Source organism: Limanda limanda, chromosome 21, assembly GCF_963576545.1.
Source record: "Limanda limanda chromosome 21, fLimLim1.1, whole genome shotgun sequence".
Lineage (NCBI taxonomy): Eukaryota > Metazoa > Chordata > Actinopteri > Pleuronectiformes > Pleuronectidae > Limanda > Limanda limanda.
Window position 1 is genome coordinate 1,501,167 of NC_083656.1, and position 18,973 is coordinate 1,520,139.

Below are 18,973 nucleotides of genomic sequence, written 5' to 3' on the forward strand. Positions count from 1 at the left end.
TTGAAAGCCGGCAACAACATTTGTCCGGGAGGGCGGGGGCCAAGCCACTCTCACCACCACAAGACCAGAAACTGGACAGCTAGTCGGGGCACGGGACTGGAAGATGCTGGCAGACCTAGGCCAGAAGCTCCGATTTCCAGCAGAAATAGCAACATCAAATCTGCGACCAGACCTTGTGCTTTGGTCGGCCTCACTCAAGCAGGTCTATATCGTCGAGCTCACGGTGCCCTGGGAGAGTGCGGTGGAGGAGGCCTACGAGCGCAAGAAGCTAAAGTATGCGGACCTTGCAGCAGACGCACAACAACGAGGCTGGAAAGCTAAGGTCTGCCCAGTTGAAGTAGGGTGCAGAGGATTTGTAGCCACCTCAACATCCAGGCTTCTTCGAGAGATGGGAGTGCGGGGGAAGGCCCACAGGCAGGCAGTCAAAGACCTTTCCAGGGCTGCTGAAAAGGGAAGTCAGTGGCTGTGGATAAAGAGGAAGGACTCCGCCTCGGCTGTCGGATGAGTGATGGCATCTAGGGAGTGAGCCCGGGACGCCGGATCTCACTGCTGAACCCTCTGGAGGTGTCGTGGGTCAATCAGCGAAACATCGAAGAAGGAGGGCGCCCACTTGACAACCCATAGGATGCCATCAATCATTCGACCAGCCCACGGAGTCTCGAGTATGCAGAAAGGGATATTAACACCTTGTCCTACATAACAGATCTTTGCTTTATATCAGGAACCTTTATTCTGTCAAGGTCCATTTATATCTTTATAAAATCCTTTGATGGCCATTCTAACTTATTGTTCATTAAAAATCGATTCCGATTCACACAGTTCAGTTATTAATATTTCATTGTGTAATACCAACTTTGCTGTGTAGCTATGAAAGGAAACAGCTCCCATGGTGCACAATGAAAGATATCATGGCTAGCCTGTCATAATAATAACAGAGTTTGACGATATATTGTCGAAGAAATTATTGCGATGAATGATAGTTTTAATGAAATTTTATATTTTCCGACATCATGTTGAGTAAAGAAAACAAACTCATTGTGTAGAAAATCCACCAAACCCCCAAAACACATGACTAAGATAAACAATGCAATATAAAAATAAACTATCAATGAATATTGAAGCACAAAAAAAAACAACTTTCGTAATCTGATGGACTGAAATGCATATTCAATCATAATAATACATTTGCATTGTGTTTGTTGATGCAACAAGAATAAAAACAATGTAAACTTTTTTTTTGCTGGACAATTAATTGTTTTTATTGGATATGACAAGTAGGAAAATAAATTAGCACATTCAACCAATGAATTAATAAATAATCAAACAACTTAATTAATGATTGAATAAATAAATAAATAAACAAATAAATAAATAAATAGTTAAATAGATAAATAATCTGATTGACAGATTCTAGTTGCTGGCGAGCAGAGATGAAAGCAGCAGGTCTGATCTCATGAGATGAACTTTAATTTCCTTCCTGATCAGTTCCCAGGATTCAGCAGAGTAGTCCTACACACACAGGAATATTATTATTAGAAGGTAGTTAGGTAGTTAGGTGGGTAGTTAGTCGAGTAGGTAGGAAGGTAGTTAGGTAGTTAGGTGGGTAGTTAGTCGAGTAGGTAGTTAGGTAGTTAGGTGGGTAGTTAGTCGAGTAGGTAGGAAGGTGAGTAGGTAGTAGGTAGGTAGTTAGTCGAGTAGGTAGGAAGGTGAGCAGATGAGTAGGTAGGAAGGTGAGTAGGTAGTAGGTAGGTAGGAGGACTCACCAGTTGATGTAGGACATGACGTGACAGTCTCTTGAAATACATGCGCAGCTTCTTGTTCTTCCTCTTGTGGCTTTGGCTCACAATCTAAATAAATTAAAGGTTTTGAACAATACTTTAAAATACAGCTTTGATTTAGTTTGATGTAATGACACTGTCACCATGGAGACGCCTCAGTCAACAGCACTCAGAGCGACAGATCAGTCAGTTTTAAATGTGAGGGAAGGAGTGACACGTACACAGGAGCGAAGGCCGTCAGCCTGTCGGCTCATGACGTTGAGGAAGTCCTCCAGTCTTCTCTCGTCCCATGATGCAGCGCTGTGCTCCTCCTCAAACAGCAGCACCACCTCCTCCAGAACCTGCACCGTGAGCGCAAGTTTATCCTCAGCCTGGAAGAGGAGGAGGAAGAGGATGAAGGACGAGGAGAAATCATACAGACATACATTTGACAGCTGTTTTAAAAACTGGAGATAATAAGAGCAGATATAACAAATATGATATAAAACACTTTTCAGTGTGAGTATTTTACTCACTGCTGCTTTGGACGTCTGACTGTACAGATCCTCAGGGAAGGACACTTCAACATCCTCAGTGGAGTTAGTGGAGTTATGAGCCTGCATCACACACACACACACACACGTCCTGTTGTCATTTCATTCACTTCAGTTATTCCAATGACTTTAAACCTGATGCAAACAAGTCACTCACCATCATCTCTAGTAGATCCAAAGAGCTCTCACTGAGCTGTTTGAACTTCTGATCCATCCATCTGCAGCTCAGCGCCGAGCCTGCCACGCTCAGACCGAGACAAACCATGAAGATCCTGTGGAGCATTGTTCAAAGAGCAGGTAGAGGTTGACTTAGTAAACTCAGGTGTCTCCTGGTGTTTGTGTTGGAGCTGATCTGCAGAGCCTCATTTATAGCACAACTCACCTATTTCATTTTCCTAACTGTTGGAAAACCTGCACAGGGACTGTGGCTTTCAACCAGTTCACATGGTGAAACCTCAACCCACAGGTTAATGTCACACACCTGATCTGAAATACTGTGTTCACTTTATTAGGATAAAATGAAGCATAGTAATGTTTAGATGTTGTGCTCTGGACAAGAAGAGATTTGGGAGTCCGATTTCATATAAACTGTACATTTTGTTTTGGTAGAAATAAAATCTTGAATTTTTTATTTTGTATTGCATCTTGTTTTACTCTGACCTAGTTACATATATACTTATACAACAAGTGTTACCTTCATATAAATACAAAGACTATTCATAAAGACACTGGAGTTACACACCAATAAAATCGATTATGTCTATTTGGAGCAGAGGCCTGAAAATGAGAGGGTTAACTTAAAGTGTGCAAAGGGTGGTGATGATAATAATAATAATAATATTATATCAAATAATCATATGCACTTTTGGGAAAACATGTTTGTTTGATTTCCTACGAATTCACTCAGTTTGTGAGGGGAAAGAAAAAATACTCTGTGTAATAGCTACATTTAATACAAATAAAAAATAGCAAATAGTAACTGGAGATTTAAAATATAATAATAATTATTCCTATACACCACAGAACAATAAAGTGAAAATGCAATCACGGTTGATAATATGATTGACGCGAATGACATGATGAAATATAGAGAGGCTCATTCACAGGCTGCACGTGTGGTCATTCCTCAGAAAGATGAGGTGAGCTGCGTGAAGGAGCGACAGCCACAGGCCGGAGTCACTTTCACTTTCTGTTAAGGGGAAGTGTTTTCACCTTGTGGCCTGTGTGACGCGGAAACACTGCAGACACACCCCCAGTGTCACAGCTTTAATGGTGAAAACAGGGCACTAAGAAAGCTAATCTGCCACGCCCATGTGCCACAACCAGAAACTCTTTCATTTTGCGGACGTGTGCAAAGATTTCAAGTATGTTTACATTCTCAAAAAGACGTCAAGATAAATAAAGTATGGATCAGTCAGCTGCTCTGTCCTCAACAAAAGAAACAGAACAAAATAAAAGTCTGTGTTTGTTCTGATGCCACTCTGTGATTTTTCATTTTTCAGGTTGATTGATATCAGGTTGAAAGTGTGTTCAGTTGTGCAGATTAAAAAGTGCAGGAGAATCCTCTGGTAGTGACGTCCGTGCAGCCGTGGTCACAACGAGGTGAAATGTCACCGACATGTTCACATGAACCGGCGTCAAAGTTCAGCCCGCAGCCGCTTTCCTCTTGTCTCTGAGGGAAGTTCCCTTTATGACGCCTCATGAACACTGTGACACCTGCAGTTTTATCAATAAAGGATTATAATGAGTCCAAACAGAAATAAGGATGCAATTACCACAATAATGAAAAAACGTTGATCACCACGTGTGAAATAAAAAAACATCCTTGTCTTAGATTTGGGTTTGTGACATTTTACCTGAATGTTGAGGCTTCACCTTGACATGTGAACTGTGGATTTCCCACTGCCTCGAGTTAGGAAAATGAAATAGGTGAGTTGTGCTATAAATGAGGCTCTGCAGATCAGCTCCAACACAAACACCAGGAGACACCTGAGTTTACTAAGTCAACCTCTACCTGCTCTTTGAACAATGCTCCACAGGATCTTCATGGTTTGTCTCGGTCTGAGCGTGGCAGGCTCGGCGCTGAGCTGCAGATGGATGGATCAGAAGTTCAAACAGCTCAGTGAGAGCTCTTTGGATCTACTAGAGATGATGGTGAGTGACTTGTTTGCATCAGGTTTAAAGTCTTTGGAATAACTGAAGTGAATGAAATGACAACATGACGTGTGTGTGTGTGTGTGATGCAGGCTCATAACTCCACTAACTCCACTGAGGATGTTGAAGTGTCCTTCCCTGAGGATCTGTACAGTCAGACGTCCAAAGCAGCAGTGAGTAAAATACTCACACTGAAAAGTTTTTTATATCATATATGTTATATCTGTTCTTATTATCTCCAGTTTTTAAAACAGCTTTGAAATGTGTATGATTTCTCCTTGTCCTTCATCCTCTTCCTCCTCCTCTTCCAGGCTGAGGATAAACTTGCGCTCACGGTGCAGGTTCTGGAGGAGGTGGTGCTGCTGTTTGAGGAGGACCACAGCGCTGCATCATGGGACGAGAGAAGACTGGAGGACTTCCTCAACGTCATGAGCCGACAGGCTGACGGCCTTCGCTCCTGTGTACGTGTCACTCCTTCCCTCACATTTAAAACTGACTGATCTGTCGCTCTGAGTGCTGTGGACTGAGGCGTCTCCATGGTGACAGTGTCATTACATCAAACTAAATCAAAGCTGTATTTTAAAATATTTTTCAAAACCTTTTATTTATTTAGATTGTGAGCCAAAGCCACAAGAGGAAGAACAAGAAGCTGCGCATGTATTTCAAGAGACTGTCACGTCATGTCCTACATCAACTGGTGAGTCTTCCTACCTACCTACTACCTACTCACCTTCCTACCTACTACCTACTCACCTTCCTACCTACTCGACTAACTACCCACCTAACTACCTAACTACCTACTCGACTAACTACCCACCTAACTACCTAACTACCTTCCTACCTACTCGACTAACTACCCACCTAACTACCTAACTACCTTCTAATAATAATATTCCTGTGTGTGTAGGACTACTCTGCTGAATCCTGGGAACTGATCAGGAAGGAAATTAAAGTTCATCTCATGAGATCCGACCTGCTGCTTTCATCTCTGCTCGCCAGCAACTAGAATCTGTCCATCAGATTATTTATCTATTTAACTATTTATTTATTTATTTGTTTGTTTATCTAATTATTTTTCAATCATTCATCAAGTTGTTTGATTATTTATTAATTCAATGGTTGAATGTGCTAATTTATTTTCCTACTTGTCATATCCAATAAAAACAATTAATCGTCCAGCAAAAAAAAAGTTTACATTGCTTTTGTTCCTGTTGCATCAACAAACACAATGCAAATGTATTATTATTATTGAATATGCATTTCAGTCCATCAGATTACAAAAGTTTTTTTTTTTTTGTGCTTCAATATTCATTGATAGTTTATTTTTGTTTTGCATTGTTTATCTTAGTCATGTGTTTTGGGGGTTTGGTGGATTTTCTACACAATGAGTTTGTTTTCTTTACTCAACATGATGTTGGAAAATATAAAATTTCATTAAAACTATCATTCATTGCAATAATTTCTTCGACAATATATCGTCAAACTCTGTTATTATCGTGACAGGCTAGCCATGATATCTTTCATTGTGCACCATGTGAGCTGTTTCCTTTCATAGCTACACAGCAAAGTTGGTATTACACAATGAAATATTCATAACTGAACTGTGTGAATCAGAATCGATTTTTAATGATCAATAAGTTAGAACGGCCATCGAAGGATTTTATAAAGATATAAATGGACCTTGACAGAAAAAAGGTTCCTGATATAAAGCAAAGATATGAAAATAGAACTTTTGCATGATGGTTTCTGTCATTTTACCTAATTTACAAATCAACTACACTGGATAGGGACTGAACTAAAGAGTTAGTAAGTAAAACAACACGTTAAATGTATTTGAAAGATGGTTTCCGTCCTGTCTGGTAGTTCTTATCACGCTGGTGTGTGATCAAGCACATTTTATTTCTGGTAAGTTCTGATCGTGGAGAGGCAGCAGTGACAGCAGTGGTAATTTACGAGCTTCACCTGAACGCAGCAGTTTGAAGGATGTTGATGTTGCTGACACATGAGAACTTCATGTTCTTATGAAATGTTCCACAGACAAGTCACAGATTTAAACTGGGCCCATTATCCCCAATACATCAAACCATTAAATGATTCTAAGACTGATAATTACAAGAGTTTGTTTTATTGTTGTTGTTTTTTTAACCGAAAATAATTGTCTACAGCAGTAGAAATAGGAATAAAAACAATAAACAAGTGTTTATGTTGGATGATTAACTATTTTTTATTGGATATGACACGTGTGTCCTCGTATTCACAAGATAGTTATTTTCACTTCACCATCAATAACCATGAATGTGTGATCAGAACTTGTTGTGAAACTGTTTGAGGTTCAGCTCACTCCCACGGGGCCTCAGCATCGTCAGCCTGGGCGTAAACCGACAGCTCCTCATACAGTCCTCCGTCACACCTCTCGATCTCCAGACCCTGAGAGACACACACATCTTCATACAGCAGCAGCTACATGAATCTTGTTCTTTCGCTGAAAGACTGAACGCATAAATATCTCCCTGTCCTTGATGAATATATAGATGTTCCAACAAACCTCATAGATGTGATCAGTCTCAGGCTCCTCATATATGATATCCCTCTTTTCTGACTGTTTAAAAAGACAAAAAGGAGAAATTAACTACAGTTTAAACTTATCTACCTAAGATCCCTATCATATCAATCATATTCTGTATCATATCTATCACATTATAGCTATTGTTTCTATCTTGTGGTTACTATCGTATCGTATACATTGTATCTATCATATTGAATCATATTGTATCATATTGTATCATATTGTATCATATGGTATCATGTTATCAGGCTGCGCTCATCCACCCTGACACACACACAGGACCGAAGGCCGTCAGCCTGTCGGCTCATGACGTTGATGAAGTCCTCCAAGGTCCCTGTGCAGGTTTTCCAACTGCTCGAGTTAGGAAAATGAAATAGTTGAGTTGTGCTATAAATGAGGCTCTGCAGATCAGCTCCAACACAAACACCAGGAGACACCTGAGTTTACTAAGTCAACCTCTACCTGCTCTTTGAACAATGCTCCACAGGATCTTCATGGTTTGTCTCGGTCTGAGCGTGGCAGGCTCGGCGCTGAGCTGCAGATGGATGGATCAGAAGTTCAAACAGCTCAGTGAGAGCTCTTTGGATCTACTAGAGATGATGGTGAGTGACTTGTTTGCATCAGGTTTAAAGTCTTTGGAATAACTGAAGTGAATGAAATGACAACATGACGTGTGTGTGTGTGTGTGATGCAGGCTCATAACTCCACTAACTCCACTGAGGAGGTTGAAGTGTCCTTCCCTGAGGATCTGTACAGTCAGACGTCCAAAGCAGCAGTGAGTAAAATACTCACACTGAAAAGTGTTTTATATCATATTTTTTATATCTGCTCTTATTATCTCCAGTTTTTAAAACAGCTGTCAAATGTATGTCTGTATGATTTCTCCTCGTCCTTCATCCTCTTCCTCCTCCTCTTCCAGGCTGAGGATAAACTTGCGCTCACGGTGCAGGTTCTGGAGGAGGTGGTGCTGCTGTTTGAGGAGGACCACAGCGCTGCATCATGGGACGAGAGAAGACTGGAGGACTTCCTCAACGTCATGAGCCGACAGGCTGACGGCCTTCGCTCCTGTGTACGTGTCACTCCTTCCCTCACATTTAAAACTGACTGATCTGTCGCTCTGAGTGCTGTTGACTGAGGCGTCTCCATGGAGACAGTGTCATTTCATCAAACTAAATCAAAGCTGTATTTTAAAGTATTTTTCAAAACCTTTTATTTATTTAGATTGTGAGCCAAAGCCACAAGAGGAAGAACAAGAAGCTGCGCATGTATTTCAAGAGACTGTCACGTCATGTCCTACATCAACTGGTGAGTCCTCCTACCTACCTACTCATCTACTTACCTAACTACCTCACTACCTTCTAATAATAATATTCTTGTGTGTGTAGGACTACTCCGCTGAATCCTGGGAACTGATCAGGAAGGAAATTGAAAGTCATCTAATGAGATCAGACCTGCTGCTTTCATCTCTACTCGCTGAAGACTAGAATCTGTCCATCAGATTATTTACATATTTGTTTATTTATGTATGTATGTATTTATTTTTTATATTTTTATATATATATATTTATTTATTTATTTATTTATTTATTTATTTATTTATTTATTTATTTATTTATTTATTTATTTATTTATTTATTTATTTATTTATTTATTCATTCATTCATTCATCAAGTTGTTTCACTATTTATTTATTCATTGGTTGAATGTGCTTATTTATTTTTGTCATACATGTCATATCCATTAAAAACAATTAATCGTCCAGCAAACAAAATAGTTTACATTGTTTTTATTCTTGTTGCATCAACAAACACACGGCTAATTTTTTATTATTATTATTGCGAACATGCATTTCAGTCCATCAGATTACAAAAGTGTTTATTCATTTGCTTGAATATTCATTGATAGTTTATTTTTGTATTAAATGATTTATCTCAATCATTTGTTTTGGGGGTTTGGTGGATTTTCTTCACAATGAGTACGTTAAAATCCGTTAAAACTATAAAAGAGAACAATAATACAAAAAACAACACTTGTTCCAGCAAAATGCAAATTTGTTTATTACTTCTGAACCCGTTACTGAAAACAAAAGACAGACAGACGATCAGGATAAGATCAAACAACATATCCGTGTATATATGTTGCAGGTACAACATTGAACGATGTCAGAAGAGACATCATGAAATAATACACAACATTTTGCACTCAAAATAATATGAGGTGACCTTTGACCTTTTGACCACCGAATTCTAATCAGTCCGTTCTCGAGTTCACATCTGCACCAAATTTAAAGATATTCCCTGAAGGTGTTCTGTAGATATCGTGTTCACAAGATAGTTATTTTTCACTTCACCATCAATAACCATGAATGTGTGATCAGAACTTGTTGTGAAACTGTTTGAGGTTCAGCTCACTCCCACGGGGCCTCAGCATCGTCAGCCTGGGCGTAAACCGACAGCTCCTCATACAGTCCTCCGTCACACCTCTCGATCTCCAGACCCTGAGAGACACACACATCTTCATACAGCAGCAGCTACATGAATCTTGTTCTTTCGCTGCCGATGGAGCCTATTTGCCAATATTCTTTTTTAATCGATTTATAACAATATCATACTTGCATGGGCTCAGTGCTGTTTTATAAACATTGGTCCAAAAGTTGTGAAAGGTTTATTTTATATTTTGTGCTTAAGCTTGAAAAGTTGCATATGAAAACAATTTATGAGGGAAAAAGAATGTCCCTGTCTATGATGAATATATAGATGTTCCAACAAACCTCATAGATGTGATCAGTCTCAGGCTCCTCATATATGATATCCGTCTTTTCTGACTGTTTAAAAAGACAAAAAGGAGAAATGAACTACAGTTTAAACTTATCTACCTAATATATCTATCATATCTATCATATCCATCATATTCTCTATATATCGTATCATATCTATCATATTGTAGCTACGGTTTCTATCTTGTGGTTACTATTGTATCGTATCTATCGTATACATTGTATCTGTCATATTGTATCCTATTGTATCATATTAAATCTACATTACTATAGAATAAACTATACGATAATTAAACAAAACAAATTATCCAGATGTGTTGAAACAATCAAAAGAAAACGATTCGAGAACCACTTGGACATTTGAGTAATGACTGAAGTTAGTCATCAATTCAAAATGTCCTGGGTCCACTGTGTCCGTCCTGTGAAATACAACAGACAACAGACACGTGTGTATTTATATTGAAACAGTGAACACGACAGTTGTGTCTCACCACTTTTCTTCCCCGCAGCAGGATGGCAGTGACAGCCGCAGCCAGCAGGAGGCCCTGGAGGAAGATGAGAGCGTCCTTCAGCATGGTGATGCGAGCTGCGCTGGAAAGGTTTGTGGCCTCTGGGAGAAGAAAGATTGTCTTGTTTTTTATGAGCGTTTCCTGTAGGTGTGTATGAGACATAAGTTCTCTCGGCTACTTACTGAGGACTATGAGTTGAGTTCCGGGCCCCCACGTGCCGTTCTCCATCTCGCAGAAGTACACTCCGCTGTCCTCTACTTGCACTTTTCTGATGTGGAGATAGGAGTTTTCGACTTCATGCCGGACATGAAAACTAATCCTTCCTTCCTCTACCACGGGGTCTTTGTCATCATCGTACTTGTTGGCCTTGAACCAACGCATGGTGGTTCGCTGCGGTGGCTTTGAGATACAGTACAAGCCCACGTTGCGGCCGGTATTTACACCGTAGAACCGGGGCCTCTGGATAGCGCTCAGGGCCTCTGAGCAAACAGAAGACGATTGCAGTTACTGTAAATCTGATGAGATGAAGAGGACATGCACCTGCAGTGTTTTCACTGTTTGCATAAATATGATGATGAGTTTGACATCACTTTTAATGGTAATGTAGAAAGATCACCAGATTTCTACTTAAACACAGATTCACTTCAAATCCATGAGAACCATGTAGAGCAAATACCTCGGACAACCAGTGCACCAAAACTTTAAGTTGATTAATTATAGATTTTACTTTTTTATCATCAACCGATTTGTTAAGTGTTTATCAAAATTAAAAAGACGTCAATCTTTGAGATCACAGCTTCTTGAGTGTGAGTCTGATGTGAAGTGAAGTGCAAGCGATGGATTGCTGCAAATGAAATCTGAATTTACAAAGAAGAAAATGAATTTAGCAAAATGACAATAATATTACAGTCTTTTCTGTAACTTCGTCCTTCGGGTTAAACCTGTGAAACCATTTAGAATGTGACATTAGACTATGGGAAATAACTTCACATTTTATGCTATTTCATAGACTAATTGTTGGTATGTAACGTAAAACATACTGGATTGATCACCATGAAACTTTGTGGTAGAATGTGATATAAGTTTGGGAAAAATCCATTCCATTTTGGTGCCGCTCCACAATCGTTTTCCTCTTTCTTTTACTTTCACATTTTGTAGAGTTCTCAGAGAATAATTCCTACATCATGATGAAACATAATCAGACATGTTCAGGGGACTTATATTAATTTAGGTCAGAGCCGCACAAAAGGAATGTGCTCTGCGTGTGCTGTCTTTAAGGATTACTGCATTTAAACTCTCATCTATTCTCCCTGTTTTTCTCTAAAACAATCTGTAAGTTTGACATAAAGTGAAGACATTGAATATATTAAAATAACTGACAATAATATCATTCAGTCTTTTTCTCAGAAGACGACTTCCTCTTTTCCCCCAGATGTCCAGGAAGTGATGGTATTGTGAACTCAAAACTAACATGCAAAGCCTGTGTGTGCGCAGTGTAGCGGTTGGTTTAACAGAAATAACAAATGACAGAAACTGTTAAGCCTCATGAAATGCTGTGGATGTTATTACACTGCTGTGGATGTTATTACACTGCTGTAACAACATCCACAGTTTCAGTAATGTTGATATTTCTAACCAAGACTTTAACTGTGTTTGGCATCATTTTAAAACCTCGGCCTCTGATTACATAACATTCCAAGAGTCCACATTTACCTGAGAGACCGATCAGAGCGAGCACACAGCATCCCGCCAGCAGCCAGCGCATGATGACACCGCAAGAAGACAAACGATTTCAAACGCCGACGTCCACGCGTGACCAGGTCCCTCTGCAGTCCTGAAGAGAACAAGCGCCCGCAGCCTGTTATCACGCTGGTGTCAGGCAAATGAAGGGGAAGAGCTCGGCAGCACTGAACCGAGAAGAGAACAGAGGACAACCCACAACTTCAGAAACATGTCGAGTTCCAGTCACAGACATTTGGTCCAGTTTACTGACGATGTGAAGCAAAGCGTTAAACTGTGTTTCTTTTTGTTTCTCTTTATTCAGGAGCATCTTTCAGCTTGAGAGCAGGACCTTTGGATTCCGTGCTCAGATGTTTTGATGCTTTCACTCTAAACCCTGCGCTTGCACTCAGGTAGCTGCTGCTTGTGCTTGGATTTGCTCTGCTCGTGCTCAAATTGTGTACTTGCTCTAAGAAGTTGTGTCGCTTGCACTCAGGTAGCTGCTGCTTGTGCTCAAACTGTGCACTCGCTTGCACTCAGCCCCCCCCCCACGCTCCAGCCTCAGCTCCTCTCCTCCTCGCGCTCATGCTGCTTGTGTGCATGTGTGAAACTTGTGTTGTTTTCTTGTTTGCTGTCGTGTTTTGTGATTTCTTGTGTTTAGTTTTTTCCCATTCCCAAACTTCATGTCTGCAGTGCAGCGTGTTGGTGGTGATGGCCACCAGGGGGCGTCAGTGCACCAGTTTAGCTCCACAGACGAACACCGGTCAATATAAGCTCTTCCATTTCCCTACGAGAACTTTATTCTAACAACATTGTTACAACTTTTTACAATAACAAAATGATATAAATAAACAATACAGAGGAACAGAGTGTATATACAGGCAACACTGACTGTGGGTGGGGCAGTCATGACTTCCCCTCCGTTAGAAATGTAAACAAAAGGAGGACACCACCTTGTGAATATGACTGTAACATCAGGATTGACGCAGGTCACCGCACAGACGTCCCGACGGGAAAAACCGCCATGCTGCCCCCCCGCAGAATAAGACAAAGAGACCCCTCACAGAGGACACGCTAGATGTTCTTCAGGGGTTTGATGTTAAAACAGTGATGAACACACGAATGAGAGAAGAGGCCGTCTTCTACAGTCTAGTGTAAAAAAAAAAACTAGAAAAAGTGCTTATGTTATTTATGTTCAGAGTAAGACATTTTAAATTCAGTTAAGACTTACGAAACAGCAAGTGAAGCAACCTTTCTATGTGAGGACAGGAGGACGAGATCCACAGTTCATAAACCAAACAGTTGTCATTATATCTACAGAAACTTTTCCACTCCTGTGGGGCTGCGCTGGAGAAATTCAATTAAGATCCAGTCCACACTCGGTATAACCTGAGGCAAAACTTCCATTGAAAACGTGCAGCAATTTACCAAAAGGACTTATATGTCGCCTCTAGAATTATTCTTGTTTAATAGACAGAAACGGAGGTTAGTGGTTGTGTCCGGCAGTCAAACGTCACAGAGGTTGATGATTTTACTCTTTCTTTCAGTCAATATCCGAGGGGACAGTCAGAGGAAAAACTAAACAGTTTTATAAGACATGCACATATCAGTGATGAAATCATCTGAGGAAACAGGAAGGTCTCTCAGTCTCACTGAGTCAACTGCTCTAACTTGACCTGGAAGGGATATTAATAGTGCAATATAAACTGGGCCTTCTGAGCGAGCCAGTCGGGGACACGTGTTAAGAGCATTAGCCGGCTCGTATTAATGTTAACAGTGATTATTCAGAAACCAGGGATTCACTAGTGGACTGGGACGGATCTGATCCAGATGTGTTGACGCAGGAAGAAATCAAGATCCATTTCAGGGGGCGGATACAGGATTGTTTTTTCCTTAACATTACACATTTTCGTTGTTTTGTCAGAGAATAATTAATGGATCTTGATTTTTTTTAAATTGTGTTTTGCAATTTTGTTCAGATCCAAATAAAATATTTTTTAGAGAAAAACCATGAACTCCAGTTTTACTTTAAACCCCAAAAGACAAATTGAAGAATTGTTTGTTGAGTGAAAAACAAAGTTTAAAACATTCCGTGGCTCCGTGTCACCGCTTCATCTAACGTGGAAAATTTGCATCATTATAGGGACTTAAAGAACAGCTGGTAAAATAAAAAAAGACAACAGTGCTTGTTATACGATGGACTCTCTCAGGTTTGCGTCTACAGGGAGGAGCTGTCGGTCGGGGGCCGAATGTAGTAAAACCTCATTGGTAATTTCTACAAGAACGACCATGACGTGTGGCTCGGGGGGGTCGGGGCCACACTCGGCCCCTGTGTGCTGTGACATTGTCTCAGGGTTGAGAGGCTCTTGGTTTGCCAGAGTTTCCAGAGCAGCCTGCTCCATCTCCTCCGCCAGCTCTGCGTTGCTCCCATAGAGCACGCCCAGCTTCCGTGCGAGAAGCCCCTCCCTTTCTGGCGGATCATCACTTCCATCCTTTTTGCCCGACCTCTTAGAGCGGTGCATGAAAGCGGCGTGGCGTACGCAGCGTTTCAGCAGGTGGCTGCGGTACGCCCTCTGAATGACCACAGCTGACATCTGCTCCTCTTTGTGGCGCATCGTCGTGGTTATCGGTGCAAAGGAGTCCGACGTGGGGTTGTTCAGGATGAATTTCGCCTCTATGCTCTCCTTCATCGCCGCCATCTCCACCGTGTCTCCCAGGACAATCTTTGTGACGGCCAGCAAGACATCCAGGCAGTGGATCCTGTCCCCGATGACCAGCGGCATGTCCATCTCCATCAGGCGGAGCCGGTTGGGCTTGGCCACTCTGAGCGGCTCCTGCAAGGCGTCACAGAAGTCGGAGAGCCTGCTGTACTCGATGAACTGAGTCCCCTCCAGGTCGAACTTCTCCCACGTCTCGTTGAACATATCGAAGTCCTCCTCACACAGCGCGTCACCGCTCTCCTCCTGCGCCACGTTGAAGTTCTCCAAGATGATGGCGATGTACATGTTGACCACCACCAAGAAGGTGACGACTATGTAGCTGCAGAAGAAGATCATGGCCATGCCCGGGTTGCCACAGTTCCCCTTGACGTCGGTTCCAGGGTTCTCAAAGTTTGGATCACAGTCTGGAAAGTTGCTGTTCAGCATCGGGAGCAGAAGGCCGTCCCAGCCCGCCGACGTGGTGATCTCAAACAGGCAGATGATGCTGCCGCCAAACGTCTCAAAGTTAAAAATGTCATCGATCCCAGCCCCCTTCTTGACATAGGCAAAGTTAGACATGCCAAATATGGAGAAGATGAACATGATGAGGAAGAGTAGGAGACCAATATTGAAGAGGGCAGGAAGTGACATCATCAGAGCGAAGAGAAGCGTCCGGATGCCCTTGGCTCCTTTAATAAGACGCAGAATCCTGCCAATTCTGGCCAGTCTGATCACTCTGAACAGAGTGGGCGACACAAAGTACTTCTCAATGATGTCAGAGAGCATCGTGCCTGCAACAAAACCAGACGACAATCAGAGAAAACATGTAAGGAGTCTAGGATATATAAATGTTTCACTTTTTTATTAACTGACCAAAAATATTGAACTTTTTCACGATATTCTACTTTTCTGCAGTGGTGTATAAAGTACTTGAAAGCCATACTTGAGTAAAAGTACAGATATCTTACCTGAAAGTGACTTCGGTAAAAGTAGAAGTCACCCGTCAGAAAATGACTTGAGTAAAAGTCTTAAAGTCGCTCATATTAAAAGTACTCAAGTATCAAAAGTATCTGGTGTTGAAATATACTTAAGTACCAAAATTAAAAATGTAAAGTGCTCTTTATAGTAATCCTATACAGACACAAAACAACCCAAATTGTTTCTCCTCAAGATTTATCTCAACTGACTGAAAAATTATAACAACAATATGAATATAATGTATATAATGTATAATTTTACAAATTTTGAACCCTAGATGAGAGAGAGAGAGAGAGAGAGAGAGAGAGAGAGAGAGAGAGAGAGAGAGAGAGAGAGAGAGAGAGAGAGAGAGAGATTCTCAAACTGGCTCAAGTAACGAGCCAGTTTGAGAATGTAAGAAGTAGAAAGTACACATATTTTTGTTCAAATGTAACGAGTAAAAGTAAAAAGTCGTCAGGAAAAGAAATACTCAAGTAAAGTACAGATATGTGAAAAATCTACTTAAGTACAGCAACAAAGTATTTCTACTTCGTTACTTCCCACCACTGCTTTTCTGTATTTCAAAACTGTGCTCCTAACGCACGAGGTACCCACCAGCGATCGACAAGATGACCACGACAAAATCAAAGACGTTCCACCCGTTGGTGAAGAAGTACTGTCGCAGGGCGAAGAGCTTCAACACACACTCGCCGGTGAAGACGCTGATGAACGCCAAGTTCACTTTAAAGAGGAAATCCTCCATCTCTGGGCTCTGGTCGTCCGTCTCCACCATCATGCTCACCATGTTGAGGCAGATGAGCACCATGATGAAGATGTCAAAGAACTGCTGAGTGATGAAGTCAAACACCACGCCCTGGATTGGGTTCTGCAGGTTCAGAGGGAGAGCAGGGTGAGGCCGTGGGAAACACAAACCTGTCGGGGTCACTTGGCCTGTTGGTCAGCACGGGGGTCATCGATGACATCACGCTGCCATGCACACCGATTTGTTTTCAACATCAAACCATGCAGATGATCTTTTGTACCTTTATTAAACTACGTGACACAAATCAATAATCAGAGTGACGTACTGTCGGCCGTGGAATTGGCTTCTGTGGTTTCTTTGACCCGAGTTTCTTCATGGCTTCGTAGTATTTCTTCTGTTCGTCAGTCAGAAATATGTCTTTATCTCCAAAGTGCAGACACAACATAAGAATATTAATTCAGTGACAACTCTCGTGTGTCTTCAAATGAAAAAACATCACTTCTACGTTCGACTGATTCTTATTCAAAGTGTGACACTTATCTTTTTCTTTTGTTGGTTGAAATTGTCAATAATGACGCCGATGAAGAGATTGAGAGTGAAGAAGGCGCCGAAGATGATGAAGATGACAAAGTAGATGTACATGTAGAGGTTGATCTCATAAGACGGTTGCTCTTCCACCTGGAATGAACAAAACATTTTCAAAATAATTAAAAACGTTATAAGAAGAAGCTGTTTTTCCTCTGGTAATCTTTTTATATAAGTAGATCAAGCATGAAAGACGACTGTGAGGCCGAGCGGGGAGAAACTGAAACGTGATACAGGTCAGGAAGGTCACTGCTTGGTCCAGAGTCACTTCACTATCACCATCTGTCACGTACAGTATGTATTACATATATATTTAATTAAGTTAAAGAGCAGGATGGCGTTAAAAAAGGGGAAGGGGAAATATATACTGGAGGGAAAAGCAGATTTCATTTTACAAATATATTATATACAATTTCATATAATATTAATACATACGGTCCTTTTGAAAATAGGGACTTGGAAAAAGTTATAGTTCCAAATCATAAATACATCAAATAAATCCTTTTTCAAATGTTGAAAAAAAATAAGAATATACAAAACGATTCAACATCTGAAGCAAATGAGAGACTGATATGTTGAAAATTGTCAAAACCAGGGATAGATTGTCTAATAATAAATCTTGCATCATATTTCCACTTCCAAACAAAGTTGTGAAAAATAACCGAAAGGAAAATCCACGTGACGTTTCACTGCTGTTAATCATCACCTCTCTAGAGTCCACAGCAGCGTACATGATGTCCATCCAACCTTTGAACGTTGCCTGCAAACGCAAAGAACAACATCTACATTTTCTTTTTCACCATAAACATCAACCATAAGCTTCAGAACTCCACAGCGCCGCCCCACCACTTGCAGCAGCGACAGGTAGCCTTGCCCCACGTTGTCGTAGTTGACTTTGACGTTGACCCAGCGCGCCTCCTGCGTGGCTTCCTCCACGGCCATGCACTCGCTCCTGTTGTTGACCTCGCTGAGCGGGAACAGCTCCTCCGTGGTGGTGTTGATGCAGTGGTAGAACTTTCCAGCGAACAGGTTCACTCCCATGATGCTGAAGATGAGCCAGAAGATCAGACACACCAGCAGCACGTTGAAGATGGAGGGAATCGCCCCGACCAGAGCGTTCACCACCACCTGCCCGACAGAGAGGACTTGGTTAGAAGTGACATACTGTATATATATATACTAGGGCTGGGCAAGTTAACCCGTTTTAATCGAGTTAACTCATCACTTATTTAACTCAGACAATTATTTTATCTCGCATTAACTCAGGTTTGATTATTTATTGTTTTATTGTGAAAGTCAGTCTTTTATTTTGTGAAAGTCTGTTGCTGACTGCTGCGGAACTGGAAAAAAGAAAATAATTGGCGGATAAACAACCATGGATAAGGGTACGGAGCTTTTACATGGCCATTTTCATTTTAAAGTTCTTCCAGACGGCGGAGTCGACAGAACCAAAGTAATTTGTAGCCACTGCCAAGGTGAATTTTCTTATCACCGGAGAACTTCCAGTCTAAAATATCACCTGAATGCAAAACACACAGTTGATATCAGCAAATCACTCAACTCAGAGGCTTCGGCAGACTACGTTAGACGCAGGGAGGAGTATACATTTTTCATAACGAAGAGGATAACATTAATGCCCTGGCAGTGGCATTGAGCTTTAATTTTGTATATATTTTTGCTTTGATAACATTGTTAAGTTGAGATTTACACTGAATATTTTATTTAACTGCTACTGTATTAAATGCTGATGTTAAAAGTGTTTGCACAACAAATGTTATGGCACTTTTGTTCATATGGCAGAACATTGAAAATAAAATTGCGCTATACACTACTTTTGAATTCATTATTGGATTTTGCATATACAAATGCGATTAATCGTGATTAATTAGGGAAATCATGCGATTAATCGCGATTAAAACTTTTAATCGTTGCCC

General features: G+C 41.0%; 5 protein-coding genes across 11 annotated transcripts in view; 2 read left to right on the forward strand and 3 right to left on the reverse strand.

Moving 5' to 3' along the window:
- Window positions 1-1,410: 1,410 nt before the first annotated feature.
- Window positions 1,411-2,594, reverse strand: LOC133028080 (interferon a3-like). The gene is made up of 5 exons (XM_061095276.1): window positions 2,469-2,594; window positions 2,294-2,374; window positions 2,000-2,149; window positions 1,764-1,847; window positions 1,411-1,509 (listed from the first exon to the last, which is right to left on the reverse strand). Exons 1-5 carry the CDS (start codon window positions 2,592-2,594, stop codon window positions 1,411-1,413), a joined length of 540 nt encoding a protein of 179 aa, XP_060951259.1.
- Window positions 2,595-4,339: 1,745 nt separating this feature from the next.
- Window positions 4,340-5,471, forward strand: LOC133028097 (interferon a3-like). Its single transcript, XM_061095294.1, has 5 exons — window positions 4,340-4,465; window positions 4,558-4,638; window positions 4,777-4,926; window positions 5,079-5,162; window positions 5,373-5,471. The coding sequence occupies exons 1-5, from the start codon at window positions 4,340-4,342 to the stop codon at window positions 5,469-5,471; spliced, it is 540 nt and encodes a 179-aa protein (XP_060951277.1).
- A 1,247-nt stretch (window positions 5,472-6,718) lies between these two features.
- Window positions 6,719-12,165, reverse strand: cd79b (CD79b molecule, immunoglobulin-associated beta). 2 transcript variants are annotated; one of them, XM_061095034.1, is made up of 5 exons: window positions 12,030-12,165; window positions 10,499-10,795; window positions 10,299-10,417; window positions 7,011-7,064; window positions 6,719-6,892 (listed from the first exon to the last, which is right to left on the reverse strand). In XM_061095034.1, exons 1-5 carry the CDS (start codon window positions 12,079-12,081, stop codon window positions 6,803-6,805), a joined length of 612 nt encoding a protein of 203 aa, XP_060951017.1. In that variant the 5' UTR covers window positions 12,082-12,165; the 3' UTR covers window positions 6,719-6,802. The 2 variants fall into 2 exon arrangements, with proteins under 2 accessions (XP_060951017.1, XP_060951015.1); XM_061095032.1 differs by lacking the exons at window positions 6,719-6,892; window positions 7,011-7,064 and adding exons at window positions 9,071-9,528; window positions 9,802-9,855 and having other exon boundaries at window positions 12,030-12,164.
- LOC133027886 (interferon a3-like) lies at window positions 7,508-8,515 on the forward strand. The gene is made up of 5 exons (XM_061095035.1): window positions 7,508-7,633; window positions 7,726-7,806; window positions 7,951-8,100; window positions 8,253-8,336; window positions 8,417-8,515. Exons 1-5 carry the CDS (start codon window positions 7,508-7,510, stop codon window positions 8,513-8,515), a joined length of 540 nt encoding a protein of 179 aa, XP_060951018.1.
- A 2,059-nt stretch (window positions 12,166-14,224) lies between the features above and the next one.
- The window catches only part of scn4aa (sodium channel, voltage-gated, type IV, alpha, a), a 16,673-nt gene continuing 11,924 nt past the window's right edge, over window positions 14,225-18,973 (reverse strand). For all 6 annotated transcript variants that reach the window (XM_061094435.1, XM_061094436.1, XM_061094434.1 and 3 more), the window contains 6 exons: window positions 17,886-18,167; window positions 17,746-17,799; window positions 16,995-17,132; window positions 16,780-16,884; window positions 16,307-16,577; window positions 14,225-15,525 (listed from right to left, as the gene is read on the reverse strand). In XM_061094435.1, the coding sequence (XP_060950418.1) occupies window positions 14,225-15,525; window positions 16,307-16,577; window positions 16,780-16,884; window positions 16,995-17,132; window positions 17,746-17,799; window positions 17,886-18,167 (2,151 nt within the window). The remainder of the gene's footprint in view (window positions 15,526-16,306; window positions 16,578-16,779; window positions 16,885-16,994; window positions 17,133-17,745; window positions 17,800-17,885; window positions 18,168-18,973) is intronic.

Coding starts and splice junctions, on each gene's coding strand:
- LOC133028080 (XM_061095276.1), bottom strand. CDS start 2,594: ATGCTCCACAGGATCTTCATGGTTTGTCTCGGTCTGAGCGTGGCAGGC. Junction 2,150..2,293: donor GTCAGACGTCCAAAGCAGCA/GTGAGTAAAATA, acceptor CTCCTCTTCCAG/GCTGAGGATAAACTTGCGCT. Junction 1,848..1,999: donor CTGACGGCCTTCGCTCCTGT/GTACGTGTCACT, acceptor TAATTTATTTAG/ATTGTGAGCCAAAGCCACAA.
- LOC133028097 (XM_061095294.1), top strand. CDS start 4,340: ATGCTCCACAGGATCTTCATGGTTTGTCTCGGTCTGAGCGTGGCAGGC. Junction 4,927..5,078: donor CTGACGGCCTTCGCTCCTGT/GTACGTGTCACT, acceptor TTATTTATTTAG/ATTGTGAGCCAAAGCCACAA. Junction 5,163..5,372: donor GTCATGTCCTACATCAACTG/GTGAGTCTTCCT, acceptor CTGTGTGTGTAG/GACTACTCTGCTGAATCCTG.
- LOC133027886 (XM_061095035.1), top strand. CDS start 7,508: ATGCTCCACAGGATCTTCATGGTTTGTCTCGGTCTGAGCGTGGCAGGC. Junction 8,101..8,252: donor CTGACGGCCTTCGCTCCTGT/GTACGTGTCACT, acceptor TTATTTATTTAG/ATTGTGAGCCAAAGCCACAA. Junction 8,337..8,416: donor GTCATGTCCTACATCAACTG/GTGAGTCCTCCT, acceptor TTGTGTGTGTAG/GACTACTCCGCTGAATCCTG.
- cd79b (XM_061095034.1), bottom strand. CDS start 12,081: ATGCGCTGGCTGCTGGCGGGATGCTGTGTGCTCGCTCTGATCGGTCTC. Junction 10,796..12,029: donor CGCTCTGATCGGTCTCTCAG/GTAAATGTGGAC, acceptor CTGTTTGCTCAG/AGGCCCTGAGCGCTATCCAG. Junction 7,065..10,298: donor TGCTGCGGGGAAGAAAAGTG/GTGAGACACAAC, acceptor CTTTTTAAACAG/TCAGAAAAGAGGGATATCAT.